This window comes from Bos javanicus, chromosome 6, assembly GCF_032452875.1.
Source record: "Bos javanicus breed banteng chromosome 6, ARS-OSU_banteng_1.0, whole genome shotgun sequence".
Classification (NCBI taxonomy): Eukaryota; Metazoa; Chordata; class Mammalia; order Artiodactyla; family Bovidae; genus Bos; species Bos javanicus.
Window position 1 is genome coordinate 24,635,784 of NC_083873.1, and position 24,840 is coordinate 24,660,623.

At 39.2% G+C, this 24,840-nt stretch overlaps 1 protein-coding gene and 1 pseudogene across 4 annotated transcripts in view; both read left to right on the forward strand.

Moving 5' to 3' along the window:
- The window catches only part of EMCN (endomucin), a 127,742-nt gene that overhangs the window by 74,734 nt on the left and 28,168 nt on the right, over positions 1-24,840 (forward strand). For 3 of the 4 annotated variants that reach the window (XM_061419560.1, XM_061419563.1, XM_061419562.1), the window contains one exon: positions 6,632-6,670. The exons of the other annotated variant lie outside the window; for it this stretch is intronic. In XM_061419560.1, the coding sequence (XP_061275544.1) occupies positions 6,632-6,670 (39 nt within the window). The remainder of the gene's footprint in view (positions 1-6,631; positions 6,671-24,840) is intronic. 4 annotated transcript variants of the gene reach the window in all.
- LOC133250148 (U1 spliceosomal RNA) lies at positions 1,220-1,395 on the forward strand (annotated as a pseudogene).

Consider the following 24,840-nt stretch of genomic DNA (forward strand, 5'->3'; position numbering starts at 1 on the left):
TAAAGAAAGTGGAAGGGTTAGCAAACTTACTTAGTCGTGTTTGACTCTTTGTGAACCCATGGACTGTAGCCCACCAGGCTCCTCTGTCCATGGAATTCCCTAGGCAAGAATACTGGAGTGGATAGCCATTTCCTTCTCCAGGGGATCTTCCTGACTTAGGGATTGAACCCAGATCTCCTACATTGCAGGCAGACATTTTACCAACTGAGCCACCAGGGAAGCCCTTGAAATCAAATAGCTTAGATTCAAATAATAGCACAACCATTTATTTGGACTTTGGCCTTTGGTAAGCTGTTTAACTTCTCTGTGCCTCAGTTTCCTCATCTGTAAAACAGTTGTATGACTACACTTTTACAGGATTCTTGTGAAGATTAAAAGAGATAAAATAATATGAAGCTTAAAACAGTGTCTGAAAAGAAAACAATACATTTTAGTTATTAATATTATTTTGGTACTGATAATCCTTACAAAAGCCAAGCAAAGACGGTATTTATGGTATCAGTTTCACAAATAAGGAAACAAGTTCAGAAAGATGAAATGACTCACCCAATGTTAAAAGATGTGATTCAAACCCTGTTTTTCTTGCCTCAAACTCCATAAATATCGATATACCACACTTTCTCTCATTACAAATATTTCACATAAAGTATCTGAAGGAATTAGAAAGCGGGTAGCTTTTAATTGGGTGCATCATATGCTTGACAAACAGAAGTTCAATCAGTATAACACTGACCAACTGACTGAATATAAACCTGGGATTCTCACCAGAAACCTGGGATTCGCACCAGAGTGGTTCTCCTGCTGTTGCCAACCATGCCAGATTTATTCCTGACCATGTGATTTGTTCAACCTGTCTTCCTCATCTGTATGGTCTTTCTTTCTTCCCCTTGTCCTTCCTCGAACTGATTATTAAAATTCTACGCAACCATAAAGAACCTCTACAAAATATCACCTCAGTATTTCCCACACCTTAATGAGGTTTCCAGATATATGTACCATCTGCACTATTATTCATTTAGTACTTTCTTTAAATGGACGCACTTTTTAATTCTTAAATTTGTTTGAAAAGGAAACCATCATGAATGAAAAACCAGTTTGAATTAGTATAAGCAGAAGCTAGAAAGTCTCTGTGATGTAAGCAAAATAAAATAAAATTCTCGCTAGATTTTGTTGCTTACCAAAGACTCTGAGTTTTAGCCTTGCTTAATAAATAAATCAAATACTTACCTGGCAGGGGAGATACTAGTATGATGAAGGTGATTTTCACCTCCCCCCACTGCCTCCCCCGCAGCGTGGCTTATCTATCACACTTCGGATGTGCTGACCCCTGCAATTTCCACAAAACTTGACTGCATAATTTGTGGTTGTAGGGGACTGCATTTGCACTTTTCCCTGTGTGGTGGAAAAAAAGATAAGTACATTCTAGGTATTAATGACATATTTGCATCAAATTGAAATTTTGAAACTTCTTCATTGAAATAAACTCACAAAAAAATTGAAAATAATTACTTTCTCACTGAATGTTTCAATCTTATTTAACGCCACTTTCCAGTATAGAATCTCTCATATAATGCTATGCATCTCATGCTTTGTAAAAGTCTAATTTTTCTGATCACTCAGGCTCATTATTTCTTTTGTGAATGGCACCATTTATCTATGACATTTATCAGGGAACTTAATTGCAATGTTTCTTACATGCTATTTAATTAGTTTGTATCATTTCATGTGGGCAGATAAAAGAGGAATTCTCAGGAGAACAAAGTCTTAGTCACACATCACCATTTATCCAAACCAGAACTGATCTTTCGTACGATGACTCAGTCAATGCTTTGTTGGAGGAATGGGGGACGGTATGTATGAGGGGGAATGAGAAGAAAAATTTTAATTGGTCATAGTAAATTATTTTTAAGCAAATCAGTAAAGAATTATATATGGGAACAACTACATTTTTTTCCTGGGACTTTAAATGATAAATCATGTTCTGTAGGTAATTATATACAGCTATATATAGCTGGAAATACAATGGCTTTTGTAAGATAATATTTAGCAAAGTTACTTGTATTATTGCTTAAGCTTTCTATCTTAAAAGCTGATAGTTTAAGCAAGGTTTAGTTTGGGATTAAATTGTGGATTAAAGTTTAGCATTTTGAAGTTCATTTGCATTTCATAAGACTTCAGTTTCAAGCTGAACTCAACTTCAAACTTCAGTTTCAAACTCAACCAAGAGATTTAAGTTGCCGAACACCCTGATTAAGGATTTGGTCTTTACTCAACAACTAAGTTTGAGACTAGGTTAACAGAATGTACTACACTCATTTCTATTTAACTTCCACTTACTCAGCAGATAAAGAATCTGCCTATAATGCAGGAGACATGGGAGATGCAGGTTTGATCCCTGGGTCTGGAAAATCCACTGGAAGAGGAAATGGCAACCCACTCCAGTATTCTTGCCTGGGAAATCCCATGGACAGAGGAGCCCTGCAGGCTATAGTCCCAAAAGGTTGCAGAGTCTAACACAACTGAATGACTAAGCACACCTGCTTCCTCTCCAGATCAGAATTTGGCCTTTTCTTAAAGCATATTTGCATTATGAAACTTAAACACACACACACAGGAATAATTACAGATGTCTTCACTTTTCATTAGTTTCCACAACTTTAGCCACATTCCATAGCATTCATCTCTATTCAGATTTTATATTCACAAAACTGAGTCGAAATTTGAAAATAGAATGCCGTATGAAGATGTTTTATTATCTTCAAAATAATACATCCTTGATTTCAGGATAAAAAGGTATATATTTCCCAGTACTGATTAAGTATTTAAGATTTACAGAATTTCCTTCTCAGAATAACAATATATTCATTCATATAGAAATATCTGGACCTCTGAAGACTCAAGTAAAGGGTTTTGAATTGCTATTTTTTTTTTAACTATTGCACTACTTCTTAAGGCATAGTCATTTTTATTTTATGTAATATGTCCCTGAGAAGTCATTATGCATTTTTGAAGGATGAAAAAAATGCAAAAAAGAATAGTCAGGAGGCTTTGTCTGATATGAGTTTAAAATTGTTCATTCTCCATAAAGTCTATCAGCAAGAAAGATTATGACCTTATATTAAAAGCAGGAAGAACAAAGGTTTTGATTTCGTTTATATTCTAATCCTCTGGCACCTGATAAATATTTTAACTGCATCCTCCAAGTACAGCATTATGCCATGTACAAAATTATTTTAACTAGTTATGAAAAGTAGAAATTAATTACATAAGCTTTCCACTCAGAACAGTTTATTGGAAAAAAAAGCTGTCTCAGTAAAAGAAGATGGACCTTAGAACCAACGGACCTGAATTATAATCACTGTCCTCCCTTTGAGAACATAGTTTCACTTCTTTACTGCAGATGTGCAAAATGAAAATAATAACATCTTTCTCATAGACATCAATGATTAATATATGGAATTGATCAGAAGAGTTGCTTCAAAAATAGTAGCTATCATTATCCAACTAGCAATTTTTAATAACACATTCATTTTGCCTTAAAAATTGAATTCAGTAGGTAAAATTAGTTTTTATTTTTATTATTATTATCAATTATTATTTTATATTATTATTTGTTCATTCCCTATGTTTTTACCAGAGACCTAGTATGGATACTATGGACAGACCTAGTATGAAGAAGGCAATGGCACCCACTCCAGTACTCCTGCCTGGAAAATCCCAGGGACGGAGGGGCCTGGTGGGCTGCAGTCCATGGGGTCGCTAGGAGTCGGGCACGACTGAGCGACTTCACTTTCACTTTTCACTTTCATGCATTGGAGAAGGAAATGGCACCCCACTCCAGTGTTCTTGCCTGGAGAATCCCAGGGACGGGGGAGCCTGGTGGGCTGCCGTCTATGGGGTCACACAGTCAGACACGACTTAAGTGACTTAGCAGCAGTATGGATAGTAGATGCTGAAATTATGACTCTGAGTAAAATAAGAAATCTCTGTCCTCCTGGACTTACATTCTACAGGAAACAAAGCCATTTAAAAAAAATAAATGTCCCTGGAGTGATAAACTGGTGAGCAAACAAAGAATCATGGTGGGCTGAGATAGAGGGAAATGAGAAGACCGCTTTCAATAAGGTGGTTGGAGAAGACTTCTCTGAGTGGTGACACCTGAACAGCCATGAAGGGTGAGAAGGAGCCAGTGTAGGCCTGAGAGGACAGTCCACAGGCTTAGGGCCAGCAGGCCGTCTGAAGCAAGGGATCCCTGGGACATTTATCTACCATGGAGACACGAAGCAGGCTGTGACAGCGGGAGTGAATTGAGGAACAAGGCAGAAGCCATGTTCTATGGAGAACCGCTAACTGTAGTGAGGAGAGGAATAAGGAGCCATTGGAGTAGTGAAATGTAAATTAAAAAAAAATTTTCTAGGTGGCTGTTACACATACTAAGGAGAGAGATATAGGTGCTAGATGAATAGTAGTCAATTGAATGGTGAGGCATATGTGGAATATATTTTGAAGCTAGGGCTGATGAGGTGAGAAAAAAAAATGAATCAAGAAAAAAAAAGAAGAAAGGCCACTACTTTTTGGCTCGTGCACCTGGGAGGCAACGGTACCATCAGTTCAGTTCAGTTCAGTTCAGTCGCTCAGTCGTGTCCGACTCTTTGCGACCCCATGAATCGCAGCACTCCAGGCCTCCCTGTCCATCACCAACTCCCGGAGTTCACCCAGACTCAAGTCCATTGAGTCAGTGATGCCATCCAGCCATCTCATCCTCTGTCGTCCCCTTCTCCTCCTGCCCACAATCCCTCCCAGCATCAGAGTCTTTTCCAATGAGTCAGTTCTTCGCATCAGGTGGCCAAAGTACTGGAGTTTCAGCTTTAGCATCATTCCTTCCAAAGAAATCCCAGGGCTCATCTCCTTCAGAATGGACTGGTTGGATCTCCTTGCAGTCCAAGGGACTCTCAAGAGTTCTCCAACACCACAGTTCAAAAGCATCAATTCTTCAGTGCTCAGCCTTATTCACAGTCCAACTCTCACATCCATACATGACCACTGGAAAAACCATAGCCTTGACTAGACGGACCTTTGTTGGCAAAGTAATGTCTCTGCTTTTGAATATGCTATCTAGGTTGGTCATAACTTTCCTTCACAGACATAAAAATGAATGAAATAATGCCACTTGCAGCAACATTGATAGACCTAGAATGTATCATGCTAAGTGAAGTCGGACAGGGAAAGACACATGATACTGCTTATATGTGGAATCTAAAACAAAAAGCTACAAATGAACTTATTTACAAAATAGAAATAGACCCCCAGACATAGAAAACAAAGCTGTGGTTACCAAAAGAGGGGAGAAAGGGGAGATAAATTAGGAGTCTGGAATTAAGATATATACACTATTGTATATAAAATAGATAATAATGAGATTTACTGTATAGCACAGGGACTTATGGGCTTCCCTGGTGGCTCATCAGTAAAGACTCCACCTACAATTCAGGAACTACAGGAGACACAGGTTTGATCCCTGGCTCAGGAAGATCCCCTCGAGGGGGGCATGGCAACCCACTCCAGTATCTTGCCCGGGAAATCCCATGAACAGAGGAGCTTGACAGGCTACAGTCCTTGGGGTTGCTAAGAGCTGGACACGACTGAAGCAACTTAGCACTCAATATTTTGCAATAACCTATAAGGCAAAAATCTGAAAAAGAGTATATTTAGATATAAAACTGAATCACTGTGCTGTATACCTGCAACTAACACAGCATTTTATATCATCTCTACTTCAGTTTAAAAAAAAAAAGTTCTGTTTGGGGCATGTAAAATTTAAGATGCTGTTAAGACCGTCAGGTGAATATACAAAGGAAGCAAGTGGATGTTTGTATCCACCATCATTATTGGGCTTCTATTTATCTCAAATATTTCTATATTTTTTCATGTGGAAAATCTTGATTCGTGGTGCCAACATTCAAGTTTGTTGAAATGATATTCGCTTATAATTCTCTCAAGCGATTTTACTTGTAGAAAGCTCTTCTGAGCTCTATTCCCTTTAGAGGAATTTCTTAAATTTCAAAGGTATCTGTCTGAACCATCCTGAATCTTCCTCAGATCAAGAGATGTGCAATATCTTAGTAGGAGTATGACATATGGCAGTGCCACTCATGAAGCACCCACTGAAGTTTCGGTAGTCTTCTGGATTCTCTTGGCATATTCAAGAAGTGGGGTTGTACCAGATGCCCCAAACGAGGATGCAGCGAACTTTGGCTCACAGGCCAAATCCAAGCCCCAGTCTATTTTTGTAATTAAAATTTAATGAGAATATTGCCATACCTATTCTTTAGATATTACATATGGCTGTATTCACACTACAATAGCAAAAGCTGAATAGTTAGTAGAGACTTATGGCCCACAAAGCTTAAATGCTATCTGTCCCTTTAAGAAAGAGTTGACTGACCCCTGCTCTGAAGTTTCTTTTATTCAGGAAGCCTCATGATTTGGTGACTTGAGGAAAATAAATCAGAAATGAACTAAAATCTCTATGCATTTACCACCTGAAACAATTGTGAGAGTAGATATTTGATATTCAACGTTTAATTTTAGCTATTTTCTTTCTTTCTTTCTTTTTTTTTTTTTTCTAAAGCTGAGACTCAGAGTTCAATCAAAGCAACAGAAACACCAGGTAAGTTCATTTTCTTTTGTCTGAGAATATTCCTGAGTAAAATCCCAAGAAGGAGACAAAGTAGATCAATCAGTTTGAGGACAGGGTTAAATAGTATAAAAGAAAATATTACATGGCAACTAAAATATTTAGGAAATCTTGTGTTTAAAAAAAAAATGCAGACAAGGAGAATATGCAACAGTGTGTCTGAGTGCTCTGGGGCTTGGGTTAGCGGAACCAGCTCTGGGAAATGCATAAAGCTTGTGGAATGTTCCTCTCCCCAGAACCTAGTGTTCCTGGTCTGTTTGTGTGGTCAGCTTGCCCCCTCCCAGAAGTATAGGGTGTGCTTTTGCTGTCGTCTCTACTTTCTAACAAAGCCTGGTCCTGGCATCCAAAGAGATGATGTTATAAACCACAGTTAACAGTCTAAAATGCTATCACTTTGAGAAGCACTCAAGCTTTGCCATCCTTAGTTTTAAGCTGAAAAAATTTTGGATGATGGAGCAATGGAAATTGGAGAAGATTATTGGCAGAGGAAAATGGTCATGTTGAATCTTCATACTGTTTTGAAATTGTAATTATTTGGAGATTTTTATTTTCCTAACTCCTATCTGGTACATGTATAAGTGACATATCTCTTAGGTTATCAATATTAACCACCTTTGCTGTATACTAAATGAGAGATATGTGAAATAAACCTAGGAGATCACGAAACTTGGTTTTTTTTTTTTTGGACCAGAGAAAGATTTACTGCAGCGCTGAGCAAGGAGAACAGGTGGCTAGGAAATACAGAGATCATGTAACTTTTTTTAAAAAATGGAAAAATAAAGCCATGAAAATTATGAGTGACTCTAATATTTTCACAGCAAATGTCCTAAATAGTCATCATGGTCTACCCTCAAGAATTAGAAACGGGAGTTATATGCTTTTAAATTTAAATTATTTATCTTCTACATAATATATCAAATAATAAAGGAAGTTATTTTTATATTGTTAACTTTCTCTATTTCACCTCATCACGGTATTTTTTTATCCTTTATTTCCATCTACACAGTCTAGAAATGCATTGGAAAAAGCCTTGGGAAAAACAAAACATAAAATAGTTCATCCAGGCAAAGAGGGCAGCTTTGCGTTGGCTGATGCTTTGCACTGTTCTGGAGAAATCCTGTCCCCTGTTTCATGGATTGGTTATCAAGGAGGAGTTACAGATGGAGGAGAATCGGGAGGCTGCCAAATTGTCAGCTCTTTTTAAGGAGAGACCAAAGCATCTTTTATTTTGTTTAAAAGTTTATTTACAAAATTCCAGCTTTAACTACAATTGATTTTTACATGTAATGAAAAGCACTTTTAGATTTTAATTTTGAATTATAGAAACTAATTCTCCTAAAATAGATAATAGACAAACCATTGATTTGAACAGTGAATTAGAAAGAAACATGGCCGATTCTATCAACTGCAAGAAAGGTCAGTCTTAAATTTCAGATATATGGTAGGGCTAAAGCCTAAATCCAGGTTCACTTTAAAAAAATTAACAAATATCCCCCATCTTCCTTAAAATAATTAGTATTTTTCTTTTAGGTAATGTTGAGGTAAATGTTTAGGTAATGTTGACAGAATGTGGTCCACTGGAGAAGGGAATGGCAAACCACTTCAGGATTCTTGCCTTGAGAACCCCATTAATAGCATGAAAAGGCAAAATTATAGGATACTGAAGAGGAATTCCCCAGGTCAGTAGGTGCCTAATATGCTACTGGAGATCAGTGGAGAAATAACTCCAGAAAGAATGAGGGGATGGAGCCAAAGCAAAAACAATACACAGTTGTGGATGTGACTGGTGATAGAAGCAAGGTCCGATGCTGTAAAGAGCAATATTGCACAGGAACCAGGAATGTCAGGTCCATGAATCAAGGCAAATTGGAAGTGGTCAAACAAGAGATGGCAAGAGTGAATGTCGACATTCTAGGAATCAGCAAACTAAAATGGACTGGGATGGGTGAATTTAACTCAGATGACCATTATATCTACTACTGCGGGCAGGAATCCCTCAGAAGAAATGGAGTAGCCATCATGGTCAACAAAAGAGTCCAAAATGCAGTATTTGGATGCAATCTCAAAAACAACAGAATGATCTCTGTTCGTTTCTAAGGCAAACCATTCGATATCACAGTAATCCAAATCTATGCCCCAACCAGTAACACTGAAGAAGCTGAAGTTGAACAGTACTGTGAAGACCTACAAGATCTTTTAGAACTAACACCCAAAAAAGATGTCCTTTTCATTATAAGGGACTGGAATACAAAAGTAGGCAGCCAAGAAACACCTGGAGTAACAGGCAAATTTGGCCTTGGAATACAGAATGAAGCAGGGCAAAGACTAATAGAGTTTTGCCAAGAAAAGGCACTGGTCATAGCAAACACCCTCTTCCAACAACACATGAGAAGACTCTACACATGGACATCACCAGATGGTCAACACTGAAATCAGATTGATTATATTCTTTGCAGCCAAAGATGGAGAAGCTGTATACAGTCAGCAAAAATAAGACCAGGAGCTGACTGTGCCTCAGATCATGAATTCCTTATTGCCAAATTCAGACTGAAATTGAAGAAAGTAGGGAAAACCACCAGACCATTCAGGTATAACCTAAATCAAATCCCTTATGATTATACAGTGGAAGTGAGAAATAGATTTAAGGGCCTAGATCTGATAGATAGAGTGCCTGATGAACTATGGACTGAGGTTCGTGACACTGTACAGGAGACAGGGTTCAAGACCATCCCCATGGAAAAGAAATGCAAAAAAGCAAAATAGCTGTCTGGGGAGGCCTTAAAAATAGCTGTGAAAAGAAGAGTAGTGAAAAGCAAAGGAGAAAAGGAAAGATATAAGCATCTGAATGCAGAGTTCCAAAGAATAGCAAGAAGAGATAAGAAAGCCTTCTTCAGCGATCAATGCAAAGAAATAGAGGAAAATAACAGAATGGGAAAGACTAGAGATCTCTTCAAGAAAATTAGAGATACCAAGGGAACACTTCATGAAAAGATGGGCTCGATAAAGGACAGAAATGGTATGGACCTAACAGAAGCAGAAGGTATTAAGAAGAGGTGGCAAGAATACACAGAAGAACTGTACAAAAAAGATCTTCATGACCCAGATAATCTCGATAGTGTGATCACTCACCTAGAGCCAGACATCCTGGAATGTGAAGTCAAGTGGGCCTTAGAAAGCATCACTATGAACAAAGCTAGTGGAGGTGATGGAATTCCAGTTGAGCTACTCCAAATCCTGAAAGATGATGCTGTGAAAGTGCTGCACTCAATATGCCAGCAAATTTGAAAAACTCAGCAGTGGCCACAGGACTGGAAAAGGTCAGTTTTCATTCCAGTCCCAAAGAAAGGCAATGCCAAAGAATGCTCAAACTACCACACAATTGCACTCATCTCACACACTAGTAAAGTAATGCTCAAAATTCTCCAAGCCAGGCTTCAGCAATACGTGAACCGTGAACTTCCTGATGTTCAAGCTGGTTTTAGAAAAAGCAGAGGAACCAGAGATCAAATTGCCAACATCCACTGGATCATGGAAAAAGCAAGAGAGTTCCAGAAAAACATCTATTTCTGCTTTATTGACTGTGCCAAAGCCTTTGACTGTGTGGATCACAATAAACTGTGGAAAATTCTGAAAGAGATGGGAATACCAGACCACCTGACCTGCCTCTTGAGCAATTTGTATGCAGGTCAGGAAGCAACAGTTAGAACTGGACATGGAACAACAGACTGGTTCCAAATAGGAAAAGGAGTTCGTCAAGGCTGTATATTGTCACCCTGCTTCTTTAACTTATATGCAGAGTACATCATGAGAAATGCTGGGCTGGAAGAAGCACAACCTGGAATCAAGATTGCTGGGAGAAATATCAATAACCTCTGATATGCAGATGACACCACCTTTATAGCAGAAAGTGAAGAGGAACTCAAAAGCCTCTTGATGAAAGTGAAAGTGTAGAGTGAAAAAGTGGGCTTAAAGCTCAACATTCAGAAAACAAAGATCATGGCATCTGGTCTCATAACTTCATGGGTAATAGATGGGGAAACAGTGGAAACAGTGGCTGACTTTATTTTGGGGGGCTCCAAAATCACTGCAGATGGTGATTGCAGCCATGAAATTAAAAGACACTTACTCCTTGGAAGAAAAGTTATGACCAACCTAGATAGCATATTGAAAAGTAGAGACATTACTTTGCTAAGAAAGGTCCATCTAGTCAAGGCTATGGTTTTTCCTGTGGTCATGTATGGATGTGAGAGTTGGACTGTGAAGAAGGCTGAGCTCTAAAGAATTGATGCTTTTGAACTGTGGTGTTGTGGAAGACTCTTGAGAGTCCCTTGGACGGCAAGGAGATCCAAGCAGTCCATTCTGAAGGAGATTAGCCCTGGGATTTCTTTGGAAGGAATGATGCTAAAGCTGAAACTCCAGTACTTTGGTCACCTCATGTGAAGAGTTGACTCATTGGAAAAAACTCTGATGCTGGGAGGGATTGGGGGCAGGAGGAGAAGGGGATGACAGAGGATGAGATGGCTGGATGGCATCACCGACTCGATGGACGTGAGTCTGAGTGAACTCTGGGAGTTGGTGATGGACAGGGCGGCCTGGCGTGCTGTGATTCATGGGGTTGCAAAGAGTCGGACAGGAGTGAGTGACTGAACTGAACTGACTCAACTGAATACACATTTAGTCTTTGACTAGAACATTCATAGCTCTCACATTTGATATTTTCTTTCATATAATGCATCTGGCTTTAATTTCCATGAAAAATTATGTCTTTAGCACTGTCTTCAAAAATTATTGTTAAGGGTCTAGCAATTGGTAATTGTTTTATGTAGGATCTTTTTTTGGAATTCAGAATAAGGCAACTGTATATAAAATATGAATTATAAGCAGTTATATGTAGATATGGACTTCTCTGTTGGCTCACATGGTAAAGAATCTGCCTACAAGGCTGTGGACCCAGGTTCAATGCCTGAGTTGGGAAGATTCCCTGGAGAAGGAAATGTATATCAATTCCAGTATTCTTACATGGAGAAATCCATGGACAGAGGAGCCTGGCAGGCTATAGTCAATGGGGTTGCAAAGACTCAGACACAACTGAGCAACTAATACTTTCTTTTTCTTTTCTATATGTAGATACGACATTCAATTTTATATAATAAACATACAAGAAAGGTAGTCACAGTTAGATGGACATGATTGATCAAGGTCAGAAGACATGTCCATTCATTTCATTCAATAGTGCAAAGGTTGTATGAATGGACAGCTGTGTTTAGTAATGCTAAGCATGAAGAAGAATTCACACCCAATATCTAAAACATGTAGGAGAGTAAAATTTCAACTGCCCACTGTAACATACCTGGTAAGATTCCAAGTTTAGTATAATCCCCTGCTAAATATACAGAAGGATATATTCAACCAATCACTGCTAACCGAGGCATTCAATCTTTGTTCTGTTCCATCACATATAGCACTAGCTAAGATTTTGAGTGATACATGGAGCCTGCCATGAAGGGTTACTAAAGACTAGTCAATATAATAAATAACTATAATAACTCCAGCAGTCATATAGGTATAAAGGGATGTGTCAGTGATAAGCCTCAGATAACCTTATATTAGGATCAGAGGAGGGAAAGAATTTTTTTCCCTTTATCTGTGGTAGCATACACTGGGTGAGATAAAAGCAATTTAAGAAAGACGAGAAACAGTTTCATGAAAAAAGTGGTCTTCTAGCTGCCAGACTTTTGTGCCTACTTGATTTTTTAGCTCTGAGTTCAGAGCTAATGAGGATATGGAAAGACCCACTAAAAAGTGATGAAAGACTGTTTATTCCCTGGAGATATATGCAGACATTGTGTGTGGCCATTACAACAATTTAAAGCAATGATAGAATTTACTTCTGTTTAGCCTTATCATTTTCCCACAGACAGGCAGAGCTAATAACTTGTCCTTGAAAATTAACCTTTTATTTCTTTGTAAGAGACGTCAGCTCAAAGAAAAATGGACCAATATGCCTCAATATATTGGGAAAGGAATAAACCATTTGCCCATAATTTCCTGAAAATACAACTGTATTTGTCCAGGTTTTCCAGAGAAGCAGAACAAAGAGAATATACATATATAAATATGTATTTATATAAACATATGGAAATCTCTAAAGAGATGTATTATAAAGAATTGGCTCAATGTATTACAGAGTCTGAGAAGTCCTGAGACCTCAGTTGGCAAACGAGGTCCAGAAGCAGGGAGTGCATGGTGCACGTCTAGTCCCAGTCCCAAGTGCTGAGACCAGACGAGCAGATGCTGTAAGTTCCAGGCTGGAAGCTGGAAAGCTCAAGATCCAAGAGGAGACAATAGCTCAGTTCAAAGGCACGGAAACACTGATATCCCAGCTCAAGGCAACCAGGCAGAAAGAATTGCTGGAAGCAATTCTCCAGGAAGCCTTTCTGTTTGCGTGTGTGTGCGCATGCTCAGTCATGTCCATCTCTTTGCGCCCCCGTACAGGCCTCCAACTGATTGGATGAGAGCCACCCTAATGGAGGTCATATATTTCACTCATCTACTGATCTGAATATTAATCTCATCCAAAAACACATTCACAGGCACACCCAGAATAATGCTTGACCAATACCTGAGAGGCAAGTTCAATCCCTGGGTTGGGAAAAATCCCCTGGAGAAGGAAATGGCAACCTGCTCCAGTATTCTTGCCTGGGAAATTCCATGGACAGAAGAGCTTGTTGGGCTACAGTCCATGGGGTCACAAAGAGTCAGGTAAAACTTTGTGACTAAACAACCATATCAAATATCTGAGAACCCCATAGCCAAGTCAACACAAAAAATTAATCATCACAGCATTCTCATTGTGACCAGCACAGCTTGCAAAAAATTTTATTGTACACATCTTTCATTTCTCAACTGTGTTTCAGGACCTCAGTTGTTTTTTAGAAATTAACTTTTTTATGGAAAATCAGAAGCTAGTACAGACAACTGCCATCAAAATTGACTACTGGCCTTTGGAAAGGAGGATTCTCTGTCGTGATTCATTCATCACACTTGAATGAACAAGCACAGGCATTCTTATGCAATGCCTGGAGTTGGTTACTGGTAAATTCATATAATGTGAAACATGAACTATTTTATACAGAGGATTACTTACCTGAATATTCTAACTTTGAATGACAGAATCTTGATACTATTGTTCAGTTAGTAACAGTTCAGTTAAAATGTACTCAACAGTTCAGTTAGAATGTACTCAAACTAGAAATATAGCCATAGCAAATGATATCCTGAGTTGTTTTAGTAACTTGGAAATTTTATGATGTTTAAAAATTAGTTGTGAAAAAAATAACTCAGTTATGGAATGAGAAATAGAAATTAGCTTAGGGCCTGGCATAAGCTTCCACTTGGGAAATTATATGAACCTATAAATCTAGGTATGGCTAAGTGGTTTCTCCTCTGGTTCAAGGATCTGATAAGTCTCTGAGAAGTGCTCAACCCTGTTCTTGAGACTCTCTAGTCTACACTGAACGGTCATAAAAACTCACAATCTTGGACTTCCCTGGTGGCGCAGTGAATAAGAACCCACCTGCCAAAGCAGGGGCACAGGTTTGATCCTTGGTCCTGGAAGATTCCACATCCTATGAAGGAACTAAATCCCATATGCCACAACCACTGAGCCTGGGCTCTGGAGCCCATGAGCCGTGACTTCGGAAGCCTGCACCTAGAGCTGTGCTCTGCAACAAGAGAAGCCACCTCTATCAGAAGCCTCTGCATCACAGCAAAGATTATCCTCCTCTCACCACAACTAGAGAAAGTCTGAGAGCAGCAAGGAAAACCCAGAACAACTGAAAAACAAGCTAACAAACAAAAACCTCAATCTCAACTGATTGGCTAGCCAGCACTCACTTTAAGAATTGACACATTTCAACAATATTGCTAAGGATGTGAGCTCCTCCAGTAAACTCTACAACATGCTCTCTATTAATACATTAGGAAGAATTCTGTCTCCTTGTATGTTTCTGCAGTCTGGTCTAGCCACTGAAGAAACAGAGGTTTAGTTTCTCTTGGTATAAAGAAACCTCTTGATTGGAGAATAAATTGAAATAGGTGATACTGCTGCTAAGTCGCTTCAGTCGTGTCCAACTCTGTGTGACCCCATAGACGGCAGCCCACCAGGCTCCCCTCTCCCTGGGATTCTCCAGGCAAGAACACTGGAGTGGGTTGCCATTTCCTTCTCCAATGCATGAAAGGGAAAAGTGAAAGGGAAGTCGCTCAGTCATGTCCAACTCTTCAGGACCCCATGGACTGCAGCCTACCAGGCTCCTCCGTCCATGTGATTTTCCAGGCAAGAGTACTGGAGTGGGGTGCCATTGCCTTCTCCAGAAATAGGTGATATTTCATGTAATAAAAATAAAGATGCACTTATAACTCATTGTTACTGAGCAGCAGCAGCTTAGGCAGCATAGAGTCGTGGTTGACAGACCAGAGTCTAGAGTCTGCATTCAAACCCTGGCTCTGTGTGACTTTGGGCAAATTATTTAAGCTCTCTGGGCTTTAGCTTCCATTATATGAAATGATAATATTGTTAATATAGTAGTGAGTATAAAGCCCTTAGAACAATGCATGGCACATAGTGTCCCATCAGTTCAGTTGAGTTCAGTTCAGTCACTCGGTCTTGTCCAACTTTTTGCAACCCCATGGACTGCAGCATGCCAGGATTCCCTGTCCATCATCAACTCGCAGAGCTTGCTCAAACTCATGTCCATTGAGTCGTGATGCCATCCAACCATCTCATCCTTTGTTGTCCCCTTCTCCTCCTGCCTTCAATTTTCCCCAGCATTAGAGTCTTTTAAAATGAGTCAGTTCTTCACATTAGGTGGCCAAATTATTGGAGTTTCAGCTTCAACATCAGTCCTTCCTTTCAGTGAATATTTAGGACTAATTTCCTTTAGGATGGACTGGTTGGATATCTTTGCAGTCTAAGGGATTCTCAAGAGTCTTCTCCAACAACCACAATTCAAAAGCATCAATTCTTCCATGCTCAGCTTTACAGTCCAACTCTCACATCCATACATCACTACTGGAAAAATCATAGCATTGACTAGATGAACTTTTTTTGGCAAAGTAATGTCTCTGCTTTATAATATGCTGTCTAGGCTGGTAATAGCTTTTCTTCCAAGGAGCAAGCATCTTTTAATTTCATGGCTGCAGTCATCATCTGCAGTGATTTTGGACCCCCCAAAAATAAAGTCTGACACTGTTTCCATTGTTTCCCCATCTATTTGCCATGAAGTGATAGGACCAGATGCCATGATCTTCGTTTTCTGAATGTTGAGCTTTAAGCCAACTTTTTAACTCTCCTTTTTCACTTTCATGTAGACGCTCTTTAGTTCTTCATTTTCTCCCATAAGGGTGGTGTTACCTGTGTATCTGAGGTTATTGATATTTCTCCCGGCAATCTTGATTCCAGCTTGTACTTCATTTTGCATGATGTACTCTGCATATAGTTAAATAAGCAGAGTGACAATATACAGCCTTGACATACTCCTTTTCCTATTTGGAACCAGTCTGTTGTTCCATGTCCAGTTCTAACCGTTGTTTTCTGACCTGCATACAGATTTCTCAAGAGGCAGGTCAGGTGGTCTGGGATTCCCATCCCTTGGAGAATTTTCCACAGTTTGTTGTGATCCACATAGTCAAAGGCTTTGGCATAGTCAATAAAGCAGAAGTAAATATTTTTTGGAACTCTGTTTTTTTAGTGATCCAATGGATGTTGGCAATTTGATCTCTGGTTCCTCTGCCTTTTCTAAAACCAGCTTGAATATCTGGAATTTCATGTTTCACATACTGTTGAAGCCTGGCTCGAAAATTTTGAGCATTACTTTGCTAGCATGTGAAATGAGTGCAATTGTGCAGTAGTTTGTGCATTATTTGGCATTGCCTTTCTTTGGGATTGGAATGAAAACTGACCTTTTCCAGTCCTGTGGCCACTGCTGAGTTTTTCAAATTTGCTGGCATATTGAGTGCAGCATTTTACAGAATCATCTTTTAGGATTTGAAATAGCTCAACTGGAATTCCATCACCTCCACTAGCTTTGTTCGTAGTGATGCTTTCTAAGGCTCACTTGACTTCACATTCCAGGATGTCTGGCTCTAGGTGAGTGATCACACCATCGTGATTATCTGGGTCATGAAGATCTTTTTTGTATAGTTCTTCTGTGTATTCTTGCCACCTCTTCTTAGTGTCTTCTGCTTCTGTTAAGTCCATGCCATTTCTGTCCTGTATTGAGCCCATCTTTGCATGAAGTGTTCCCTTGGTATCTCTAATTTTCTTGAAGAGATCTCTAGTCTTTCCCATTCTATTGTCTTCCTCTGTTTCTTTGCACTGATCACAGAGGAAGACTTTCTTATCTCTCCTTGCTATTCTTTGGAACTCTGCATTCAAGTGGGTATATCTTTACTTTTCTCCTTTGTTTTTCACTTCTCTTCTTTTCACAGCTATTTGTAAGGCCTCCTCAGACAGTCATTTGCTTTTTTGCCCTTCTTTTTCTTGGGGATGTTCTTGATCCCTGTATCCTGTATAGTGTTACAAACCTCCATCCATAGTTCATCAGGCACTCTGTCTATCAGATCTAATCCCTTAAATCTATTACTCACTTCCACTGTATAATCATAAGGGATTTGATTTAGGTCATACCTGAATGGTCTAGTGATTTTCCTTACTTTCTTCATTCTAAGTCTGAATTTGGCAATAAGGGGTTCATGATCTGAGCCACAGTCAGCTCCCAGTCTTGTTTTTGCTGACTGTATAGAGCTTCTCCATCTTTGGATGCAAAGAACATAATCAGTCTGATTTTGGTGTTGAACATCTGGTGATGTCCATATGTAGAGTCTTCTCTTGTGTTGTTGGAAGAGGGTGTTTTCTATGACCAGTGCATTCTCTTGGCAAAACTCTATTAGCCTTTGCCCTGCTTCATTCTGTACTCCAAGGCCAAATTTGCCTGTTACTCCAGGTATTCTTGACTTCCTAGTTACATATTAAAAAGCTTCTCGATGTTTTCTGGTCATATTATCCAAATTGTGAATTTAAGATAAGACAATGTATATATTTGGGGAGAGAGATGAGAATAGTCTAAAACTTTCAGAATGCTGCAAAAGTTTCATTTATCTCATTGCTAATGATGCCATTAGCAAGTAAAAGATGAACTCAACTCACTTAAAATCTCTTGGTTGCATGGCTTTATGGAAAGGAAACGGAAAGGGTTTTGAGTCATGCTTGCCTTATGTTTTAGCTCTTCCACTTCTTGTCAGATGTGTTACCTCATCTCTGTGAGCCACAGTATCTCTATTTACAGTACAGAATAAAAATGTTTAAGAATAAGGTAAGTTAGTGTGTATGGAAGTAATTAGCACGGTCCATTTATTCTTTGTATATGTATATCATTTTCTGGAATATAATAACTATATTAAATCACAAAATAAAATATGTCCTCCTTCTACATATATTTCTATGGTTACTTAAAGTAAACAAATCTCTAGTCATGGTTACTACTGGGTTACAGGGTGCTGTTACCTCTGGTTAGTTATGCTGATGACCCAAAGCAAAATGAAAGAAATTTGAGATAAATTGTTTTTGCATAGCTTAAAGAATACAAGTAGGTCAGAAAGTTAAGGTCTGATGAGAGAAAAAATTAATTTTTCTCATGTGAAAGCAGGAAAGTTTCCTTTAAATATTTTGCCCATTGAGTACATGAGGTGTTCCATTAAGGGTGAAAATGCAGACTAGCAAGGACAAAATCTGGCTTAAAAGGAACCCTGATGAAAAAAAAAGACTTAAAATCTTAAAGCTAAAAGTCACCTCGGGGCAGGGGGGAAAGAGTCAATTCTGAGAATCCCATACAGGCTATGCAGGTAAAGGAACAGCTGACTACAAAAGTAACATAATTTCAGAGAATCAAGAATAGAAGAATAGAGGAAATCTGTATTTTGTGAAGATAGTTTAACTCTGATATCAGAACTTGACATAAGTGACAAAACCACACACCAATTTTACCTACTACTCTTGGCATCAAAATCCTAACTTATTAAAATGCTAATTAATGATTTATGAATAGTTGCAGAGACATTTCCCATCTCTAAAAAAGCTTAGCTTTGCTTACATTTTTGTTCTTTTAAAGTAAGTCAGGTTCTTCAGTATAAGAAGTGCTTGCTCCAGATGTTCTGTATATACAATGGAATATTACTCAACCAGAAAATAATGAAACAATGTCATTTACCGAAACATGGATGGACCTAGGGATCATCATATTATGTGAAGTAAGTCAGATAGAAAGAGACAAATATCATATGGTATGATGTATATGTAGAATCTAAAAAAAAAAAAAAAGATACAAATGAACTTATCTGCAGAACAGAAGTAGAGTCACAGATATAGGAAACAAACTTATGGTTACCAAAGGGACTAATGAAGGGTGTAGGGAGAGGTAAATTAGAAATTTGGGATTAACATGTACACACTCAGTTCAGTCGCTCAGTCGTGTCCGACTCTTTGCGACCCCATGAATCACAGCACACCAGGCCTGCCTGTCCATCACCAACTCCCAGAGTTCACCCAGACTCATGTCCATCGAGTCAGTGATGCCATCCAGCCATCTCATCCTCTGTCATCCCCTTCTCCTCCTGCCCCCAATCCCTCCCAGCATCAGTCTTTTCCAATGAGTCAACTCTTCGCATGAGGTGGCCAAAGTACTGGAGTTTCAGCTTCAACATCATTCCTTCCAAAGAAATCCTAGGGCTGATCTCCTTCAGAATGGACTGGTTGGATAGTACTATATATAAAATAGGGAAACAACAAGGATCTACTGTGTAGCACAGGGAACTATACACAATATCTTGTAATGACCTGTAATAGGAAAGAATCTGAGAAAGAACATATATATATTTTTTGTTTGTAGGTGTATATAACTGAATCACTGTGCTGTACACTTGAGACTAACACAACATTGTAAATCAAACATATGTCAACATAAATAAATAAATGAAATTAGAGGAAAAGCATTAAAAAAATAAAAGTGACCTCAGGGATCATGTCAGCATACTGCCTTTCAAAACACAGGGTGGGACCAATTATACTCATAGCATTTATTGACTGAACTGCTGATGTGCCGCTTACCTATATAATAGATCATATTCCACTCTTATAACGAAAGCCTAGAGTAAACCGTGCTCTCCTTCCCTGAATGTCAGGATGCTCAGAATCAATTCTTACGGCCAACATCAGCAACCGTATTGATGCTTGGTATTAACTCTTAGAAGGAGCTTATTTGTTTCTTCCATTTGCCATTGCTTCGATTTCTTATTTCTATTTTATTCATCTTATGCTATATATCATTACTTAACTAAAATTAAAAGTTTGAGAAAGCCATAAGGGACTCCTCCGCTCAAGTCCCTCCTCAGAGAAGTCCACAGTTCCCAGGGGGAGGATTGCTTTCGTATCCTTGCCAGGCTCAACCACTGGCTGGGAGCTGCCTGCAGGAAGTATGAAACCAGTAAAAACACAAGGATGGAATTCAGAGAGCAAGTGGAGAACTTCAGTCAAAATTTATACTATCCGTAGTTCGCCTTTGATGACGCGCATTCTCGTAGTCACCAGAGAGCCCTGGGACAGCAATAAGGTCTTCTGTCTTAAAAACTTTCCATAATTTATCTAATAAGTCGCTTCAGTTGTGTCCAACTCTTTGCAACCATATGGACTGTAGCCCGCCAGGCTCCTCTGGCCATGGGATTCTCCAGACGAGAATACTGGAGTGAATTGCCATGCTGTCCTCCAGAGGATCTTCCCAACCCAGGGAGTGAACCTGCATCTCTTTTGTTTCCTGCATTGTCAGATGGGTTCTTTACCACCAGTGCCACCTGGCAAGAGCCAAATGTGTACCATAGTCAGATGCCAATAGGGTAAATTTGGATATGCATTATTACAATAGACTTGACTCTGCAGGTCACTTTATTACAACAGAGTTTGTTCCAAGGGTCTCGGCCTCAAACAGCCTGCTCCAAGTTCTAGCTTGAAGTTTGCAAACTAAATTTAAGTCATAACATATCAATAATCTGATATTGAATACAGTCAACAAAAGTAAATGTCTAAGAGCAAATTTATATCATCTAAGAGCACCATACACTCACATTTAAGTGTCTGCAGAGTCATATACTTTTATACTTAGAAAATCTGAGAAAATTAGGTAAATTGACTTTGCATGAAAGTCACAACTCTCTAGGTGCCTAATCACAATTTACTTATACTACAAATATTATATTATTATACTGTTATAAAATAATATGGGCTTCCCTGGTGGCTCAGATGGTAAAGAATCTGCCTGCTAATGCAGAACCCTGTGTTTGATCCCTGGGTCAGGAAAATACCCTGGAGAAGAGAATGGCAACCCACTCCAGTATTCTTGCCCGGAGAATTCCATGGACAAAGGAGACTTATTGACTATAACCCGTGGGGTTGCAAAGAGTCGGACACCACTGAACAATTAACACTTGCACTTTCATAAAGTAATTATTAATATAGTATAAATTAACATGCATATTAAACTTCTATATTCAGTTCAGTTCAGTAGCTCAGTCGTGTCCGACTCTTTGCCACCCCATGATTGCAGCACGCCAGGCCTCCCTGTCCATCATCAGCTCCCGGAGTTCACTCAGACTCACGTCCATTGAGTCGGTGATGCCATCAAGCCATCTCATCCTCTGTCGTCCCCTTCTCCTCCTGCCCCCAATCCCTCCCAGCATCAGAGTCTTTTCCAATGAGTCAACTCTTCGCATGAGGTGGCCAAAGTACTGGAGTTTCAGCTTTAGCATCATTCCTTCCAAAGAAATCCCAGGGCTGATCTCCTTTAGAATGGACTGGTTGGAGCTCCTTGCAGTCCAAGGAACTCTCAAGAGTCTTCTCCAACACCACAGTTCAAAAGCATCAATTCTTCAGTGCTCAGCCTTCTTCACAGTCCAACTCTCACATCCATACATAACCACAGGAAAAACCATAGCCTTGACTAGACGGACCTTTGTTGGCAAAGTAACGTCTCTGGTTTTGAATATGCTGTTTAGGTTGGTCATCACTTTCCTTCCAAGGAGTAAGCATCTTTTAATATCATGGCGCAATCACCATCTGCAGTGATTTTGGAGCCCAAAAAATAAAGTCTGACACTGTTTCCACTGTTTCCCCATCTATTTCCCATGAAGTGATGGGACCGGTTGCCATGATCTTCATTTTCTGAATGTTGAGCTTTAAGCCAACTTTCTCACTCTCCACTTTCACTTTCAATCGCAGCACTGTTTATAATAGCCAGGACATGGAAGCAACCTAGATGTCCATCAGCAGATGAATGGATAAGAAAGCTGTGGTACATATACACAATGGAGTATTACTCAGCCATTAAAAAGATTTCATTTGAATCAGTTCTAATGAGGTGGATGAAACTGGAGCCTATTATACAGAGTGAAGTAAGCCAGAAGGAAAAACACCAATACAGTATACTAATGCATATATATGGAATTTAGAAAGATGATAACAAAAACCCTGTGTACGAGACAGCAAAAGAGACACTGATGTATGGAACAGTCTTATGGACTCTGTGGGAGAGGGAGAGGGTGGGAAGATTTGGGAGAATGGCATTGAAACATGTAAAATATCATGTATGAAACGAGATGCCAGTCCAGGTTCAATGCACGATACTGGATGCTTGGGGCTAGTGCACTGGGATGACCCAGAGGGATGGTATGGGGAGGGAGGAGGGAGGAGGGAGGAGGTTTCAGGATGGGGAGCACATGTATACCTGTGATGGATTCATTTTGATATTTGGCAAAACTAATACAATTATGTAAAGTTTAAAAATAAAATAAAAAAAAAAGAGGCTTTTGAGTTCCTCTTCACTTTCTGCCGTAAGGGTGGTGTCATCTGCATATCTGAGGTTATTGATATTTCTCCCGGCAATCTTGATTCCAACTTGTGTTTCTTCCAGTTCAGCATTTCTCATGATGTAGTCTGCATAGAAGTTAAATAAGCAGGGTGACAATATACAGCCTTGACGTACTCCTTTTCCTATTTGGAACCAGTCTGTTGTTCCATGTCCAGTTCTAACTGTTGCTTCCTGACCTGCAAACAGATTTATCAAGAGGCAGGTCATGTGGTCTGGTATTCCCATCTCTTTCAGAATTGTCCACAGTTTATTGTGATCCATGCAATCAAAGGCATTGGCATAGTCAAGAAAGCAGAAATAGATGTTTTTCTGGAACTCTCTTGCTTTTTCAATGATCCAGCAGATATTGGCAATTTGATCTCTGATTCCTCTGCCTTTTCTAAAACCAGCTTGAACAACTGGAAGTTCACAGTTCACGTATTGCTGAAGCCTGGCTTGGAGAATTTTGAGCATTACTTTACTAGCGTGTGAGATGAGTGCAATTGTGTGGTAGTTTGAGCATTCTTGGCATTGCCTTTCTTTGGGACTGGAATGAAAACTGACCTTTTCCAGTCCTGTGGCCACTGCTGAGTTTTCCAAATTTGCTGGCATATTTAGTGCAGCACTTTCACAGCATCATCTTTCAGGATTTGGAGTAGCTCAACTGGAATTCCATCACCTCCACTAGCTTTGTTCATAGTGATGCTTTCTAAGACCCACTTGACTTCACATTCCAGGATGTCTGGCTCTAGGTCAGTGATGTAACCATCATGATTATCTGGGTCTTGAAGATCTTTTTGGTACAGTTCTTTTGTGTATTCTTGCCACCTCTTTTTAATATCTTCTGCTTCTGTTAGGTCCATACCATTTCTGTCCTTTATCAAGCCCATCTTTGCATGAAATGTCCCCTTGGTATCTCTAATTGTCTTGAAGTGATCTCTAGTCTTTCGCATTCTGTTGTTTTCCTCTATTTCTTTGCATTGATCACTGAGGAAGGCTTTCTTATCTCTTCTTGCTATTCTTTGGAACTCTGCATTCAGATGCTTATATCTTTCCTTTTCTCCTTTGCTTTTTGCTTCTCTTCTTTTCACGGCTATTTGTAAGGCCTCCTCAGACAGCCATTTTGCTTTTTTGCATTTCTTTTCCATGGGGATGGTCTTGAACCCTGTCTCCTGTACAATGTCACGAACCTCTGACCATAGTTCATCAGGCACTCTATCTATCAGATCTAGGCCCTTAAATCTATTTCTCACTTCCACTGTATAATCATAAGGGATATGATTTAGGTCATACCTGAATGGTCTAGTGGTTTTCCCTACTTTCTTCAATTTCAGTCTGAATTTGGCAATAAGGAGTTCATGATCTGAGCCACAGTCAGCTCCTGGTCTTGTTTTTTTTGACTGTATAGAGCTTCTCTCCAAGGCAGGGGCGGCGGCCGAGAGGAGCTACCCAAACTTCTATATTAACTATATATATAATTAACATACTAGTATCAACACTTCTAAAGAATTTTAATTTATTTTTACTCATTTAATTTTCACAACACTATGATGAAGAAAAATTATAATCACCATGTTTTTATTTTGAAATCCAATTTTATTATTGATTTTTCTGATCACAGAAATAGCACATACTCATAGTAAATATTTTTAAAATAACCTAGGTTTAGAGAAGTATATAATATTGTAAATAGTTAAAATACTCCATAAATGTTATCACTTATTCTCAGAATAATTTTTAACATGTGATATATCTTCTTGCATATTTTTATATTCTTTGGTAACATTACTAATATTGATATTTTATCAAATGCAAGATTAGAGTACATGTATTTTTAAACTCATATTTTTTCACTTCAGTCAGTTCTGTTCAGTACCTCAGTCGTCTCCAACTCTTTGTGATTCCATGAATTGCAGCACACCAGGCCTCCCTGTCCATCACCAACCAGCAGAGTTCACTCAAACTCATGTCCATCAAGTCGATGATGCCATCCAGCCATCTCATCCTCTGTCGTCCCCTTCTCCTCCTGCCCCGAATCCCTCCCAGCACAGAGACTTTTACAATGAGTCAACTCTTCGCATGAGGTGGCCAAAATATTGGAGTTTCTTCAGCTTTAGCATCAGTCCTTCCAAAGAACACCCAGGACTGATCTCCTTTAGAATGGACTGGTTGGATCTCCTTGCAGTCCAAGGG